Source organism: Coffea arabica, chromosome 1e, assembly GCF_036785885.1.
Source record: "Coffea arabica cultivar ET-39 chromosome 1e, Coffea Arabica ET-39 HiFi, whole genome shotgun sequence".
Lineage (NCBI taxonomy): Eukaryota > Viridiplantae > Streptophyta > Magnoliopsida > Gentianales > Rubiaceae > Coffea > Coffea arabica.
Genome location: NC_092311.1, coordinates 36,017,435 through 36,022,382, shown reverse-complemented (window position 1 = coordinate 36,022,382; position 4,948 = coordinate 36,017,435). Strand labels below are relative to the sequence as shown.

At 31.4% G+C, this 4,948-nt stretch overlaps 1 protein-coding gene across 2 annotated transcripts; it reads right to left on the bottom strand.

The window, feature by feature from the left end:
• Positions 1-210: 210 nt before the first annotated feature.
• LOC113702668 (bidirectional sugar transporter SWEET3b-like) lies at positions 211-4,623 on the bottom strand. 2 transcript variants are annotated; one of them, XM_072054839.1, is made up of 6 exons: positions 4,366-4,623; positions 4,239-4,275; positions 3,642-3,864; positions 2,781-2,942; positions 718-837; positions 211-578 (listed from the first exon to the last, which is right to left on the bottom strand). In XM_072054839.1, the coding sequence occupies exons 1-6, from the start codon at positions 4,400-4,402 to the stop codon at positions 504-506; spliced, it is 654 nt and encodes a 217-aa protein (XP_071910940.1). In that variant the 5' UTR covers positions 4,403-4,623; the 3' UTR covers positions 211-503. The 2 variants fall into 2 exon arrangements, with proteins under 2 accessions (XP_071910940.1, XP_027079587.1); XM_027223786.2 differs by having other exon boundaries at positions 211-606; positions 4,366-4,614.
• Positions 4,624-4,948: the final 325 nt, after the last annotated feature.

Genomic DNA, 4,948 nt, shown 5'->3' with positions numbered 1-4,948 from the left:
CACTGAAAAATAAAAGAGTCTCTTTTTAAGAGCCAATACGTGTTTGGCCAAGGAAGTTTTGGTCTAATAATTAAGATTGAAAACTCAGAAATTAGAAATTTTGGATTCTACTCCCTTTGTCTCCTCCCTAGTTATTAAATCCCATCCTTCCTCCCCTAGAAAAAAAAATTAAAAGAAAAAAAAGTGTTCAGAATAGATTGGCTCTGTCACTTCACTACAATATTATGGAATTCACTGAAAAATCTCACAGCAAACATTGACTGTAAAAACTCAGTCAGAAAATTTCATGACGGTAAAATGCAAAGAGAACAAGAACATGTGGGAACATATTCTCAAAAACCTATTTTCTTCATCTCTATTAGTGATTGCTGAGAAGTCCATGCATGTTCACATTTTTCCTTTGGTGTCCTCACTAAGCACGGGCTGCAACTGTTCTTTTGCATTGTCATGATTGTCCTCAGCATGGGATAGCACCTCTTGGTTAATTTTCTCACCGTTTTTCTCTACATCCAAGCTTGATGGTACATCCATGGTAAAATGTTTTCTGTACTTGCAATAGAGCAAGAGCTGCAAGAGTCCTATAGGGCTTCCAATCATATTAGGAGACTGCAAGCAAAGAACATAAATTGAACTTGATACTTATTAATTCATTAGCAAAGTCCAACTCAAAAGAAACTTTCCAAACAGCAAGGATTGAATATTGGTTTTGAAGCATACCCCAATGAAATAATCATGGCTTAGGAATCCATAGGTCATCCACAGCGTGCTAGAAAGAAACGTGAAAAGGGACAAGTAGAATGGCATAAATTTGACGCTCTTGGTTTGTATCACTTGTTTCTGCCAACATTAAGAATCATGTAGTTTGTCAAAAAGATATTCTCGTGTGGAAATTAAGCAAAGTTTCAAAGGTTGAATGAATAAAGGATTAATCTTTCCTATCTGTCAATGCATATATTAATGGGATTGGATGAATACCACATCATCTGAATTTGAATTTAAACATCAAATTTTGTATATATGGTATGCATCTAGACCCGCTAATGTGTACATTGGCAGTGTATAAAAGATTTATTCATGAATAAATAGGCATTTTATGTTTACTAGTAATAAATCACGCGCTTTGCACGTGAATTTGATTCTTTTTGGTTTTCTTTTTGTAATTATGAGAAACAAAAATTTATTATTCTCAAATCAATAGAAGTATTTAAAACAAAATAAAAATGAAATGTTAGAAATAGCATCCATTAAGTTATGATAAAAAGAACAAAACTAAAATTCATACTACTAACGTTTTCTCAAAATCTAAACATTTTTTCGACAATGTCATATCATTGTAAAACGCTCATTAACAATTTGATTATGGATCTAAGGCCAAAAAAATAATGACAAAGAAAACATCATATTGTGTTAGTGATTAAATTTCTAATAAAACTAATTTTTTTTCTTTTAGTTTTTGAGTTGCATAAAACATAATACATACTTCTTTCAATAATAAAATGTGGTCTAAAAATTGATCATATGTTTGGATAATTTGTCACGTTGTATTGTTAAAATTAAAATATCTTTGAGATATTTCGTACTTTGCCTATTAAATTGAAAGTGACCATTTTTTCTTTTTTTTCCCTCAAAACAAAAGGAGTAATTGAAAATGTTAGTGATAAAATTATATCTCTTTTGGGAAAATAAAAGCAAAATTTGCTTCATTAAAATTCAATCTTATGAAAATTTTAAAATAGCAAAAACTAAAGAATATCAATACAACATCTCGAATTCATCTTTAAAATAACGTTAACATGGTAAAACTACAATTGTTTACAACATGCTATGAACATAGTTAAAGGTGTATTCCATTTTTTTTAGAGCAATGTGTATATAACAAGGTGATAATTCTTATGGTCTATAGAATTACAAATTGCTTAAACCATATCATGTGGAGGCATGTTAAGAATCCACGAAAAAGGTAAGATCAATTCAATAGCTTCAAATGCTTTTAACCGTCTGTTCCATGGTGGTGTGCATTAAGAGACCTTGGTCTCTTTTAAGAGTAAAAATGAATTAAATCACTTATTAGAATAATTCGAAATATGGGTACATATGGTACTTGAATGCCTAATGGGCACAAAGATTCAAGTCACTTCCTAGCTGAACAAACTATTTGATTGAAATCATAACTATCCCTTTCACATTTGATGGAGTCATATGTATTTTCTACTTAATTTATTTGTAGGAATAAACAAAAAGGCAAAAAACTCCAAAAATCACACAAACAATCTACCTAAGTACACATTAATTGTTCTAAAAAATTCAAGATTTCTAATCATCATTGTACATTCAATGGATTCATTTTGTTCATTTTTCTTCTTTTTTTTTAATTTTTCTTGTATCTCATTTGATTAAATAAACAGACCAATACAGAAAGAGCATAATGTATGAGGTCATATTCAATTAAGAACTCTTCAATTGCTTTATGCTTTTTGACTAGATTGAGTGGGCTGTCATATAAGGGCAAACTTCAAAAGCCATCTCATTAAAAGTATAAGGATAAATTGGGAATGGAAAAACTAAAACCAAAAGTTGTTAGCACTATCTTTTCTAAGACTCACTGTGCTTTTAATTAATATGTATACATATAATATACATACATATGTATATAATAGTCATCATATTTTAGTTTAATTACACCTTTTTCTTTTTTTGGGAGGAGGGTGATTGGTAGTTTAGTATGTTTTTGAGGGAAGAAAATCCAAAGATAGCATAAATTCCAAACAAAGAAGACTAACCACAACCACCAGAGGAGAAGTGTACATTGCCACGGAGGCTATTACTCCCATACTCCCCACAAATATTTTCCGGTGGGGATGATCGTGAATTGCTAAGGCTGATGATATAGCAGTGGCACAACATATAAGGATGACTAGTGCTGTCAATATTCCAACCTTTTTCTGCACTCATAAGAAAGGAACAAGTGAAAATGAAATCAGATTTGGGGAGCTAAGTCATATTTCCCTCCCATGTGTTTTAACTAAAATACTGGGAACTTATGAGTTTTCAAAATAATTATGTTCAGTATATATGTATGTATATATATATATATATATATATATATTTACACGCATATGTATATGTATGTATATGTGTTTTTGTGTGTGAACTTTAAAATCCAAGCAGAAATGAAAATCAAAGGCAAGGGTCATCCATGAAATTCTTATATAATGTTTGAATTTCAGTACCTCTGCTTTATAATAAACCTTAGTAATTAACTTGAATACATAAAACTAATTAGTATAAACCCATAAGAGAAATAATCTCATATCCTGTCGTTTGTGTGAGAAAATAGAAGGCCAATCTTTCTTTCTCACCACTGTCTTTTGGGATACTGATAATCCTTCATTGATTTAGAATAAGTTTTGTGTAATGCCAAGGTACATTCATAGATTATAACAATGTCCAATTACAAGCAATAATTCTTTTTGGTCATATCAGTATATATATATATATATATATATATATATATATATATATATATATTTGTCTATATACATGTCATTCATCAATGTGAATTATCTCATGGAATGATTTATATATTTGGTCTAGCCATTGAAATTGTTAAAAGAGTTATACTAGAAACTGATGTAGCTTGCCTTTGCATTGACTGGAGCAAAACGTAAATATATAGAGATGAAGGAGAGCTCCAAAAGAACCCCAATGGCATTTATTGAGACAATGGTGAAATTTTCCCAGCCACAGCTCACAATCGGCAAGCCGTACCAAGCATAGAGGAAACAATTCAGCAATGCAACGATGTACGGAACGCAGGAAAAATCTTCAGTGTTTTTCTTTCTTAGCACCCTTGTAAAAGTTATTCTGCAAGAGAATTTAATGTAAGAATGCTGAAGAAGAAAATAAGTAAAATGCTACTATAACTTTTTTATATTACTCCCAAAATTAAAATGTTATCGTCTTTTTTTTATTTTTATTTTAATAGAGGAGGAGGGAAAGGGATGTTAAAATCTTGACGTTTCATACTTTAGTCACTAAACTAAAACCTCCTCGACCAATATTATCTTCTTACACATGGCTATTTGTGATGTGTGCATGACTGTTTTTTGACACATGCAGATAATACATAGAGGTGTGTATTCTAGATATGCTAGTATAAAACTTAGTTTTTTACCCCTACTAATGCTATAGTACTAAATCATATCTCTGGATAAACAGTAGAACAAAACTTGAGTTACATGGGTACAGCATAAAGCAGCAAAGCCGCGCCATTCCCTGTAGATATTAAAAAAAAATCATCATGCACCAAATTGCAATATGAAGTCCAGTAAAGAAAACGAAAAAAAAAAAAGAGTGAAGATTTACCCATTATTCCTACAGCCACACGTAACCTATCTCCCATGTTGCAACGTTTCAAATAAAAAAACCTGTTATGGGCGAGCAAAGGCACAAGAATAGACTGGAAACGAAATGTTTGAGCTTTGCCTCTCAACAATCTTAAGATTAGGTGTATATATACTAATGAACAGTTCGCAAAAGGAAAGGGAAAAGAATGTTTCGTAAAATGCTTGATAATTAAATTTGTGGTGAGAAACCTACAAGGGTATTAAAGAAATCAAGTGGAGAAGAGATTGTGGAGGGAATTATAGCTTACCATTTGGTTTGTCTTTGGAATTTGTTCAAGGAAATGCTCCATTAGTCATTAGAAGCTTTATTAGCCTTTTTTAGTGAGACAAAGAATAAACAAAGAATTTATTTGCTGGCTAGGAAGTACCCAAGTTCCATATTTTGGTTCTTTTGTCAGTGGAAATATCACTGGACTTCCACTAGTCTTTTGGAAATTTTAGAGTTTAAATGCCCAACTTTCTAATATTGGCTCAGTGTCCAGTGTTTGTCGTATGCGTGCACTTACAAACTTGCTAGTTAAGGCCTTAAGGGAAAGGATGGA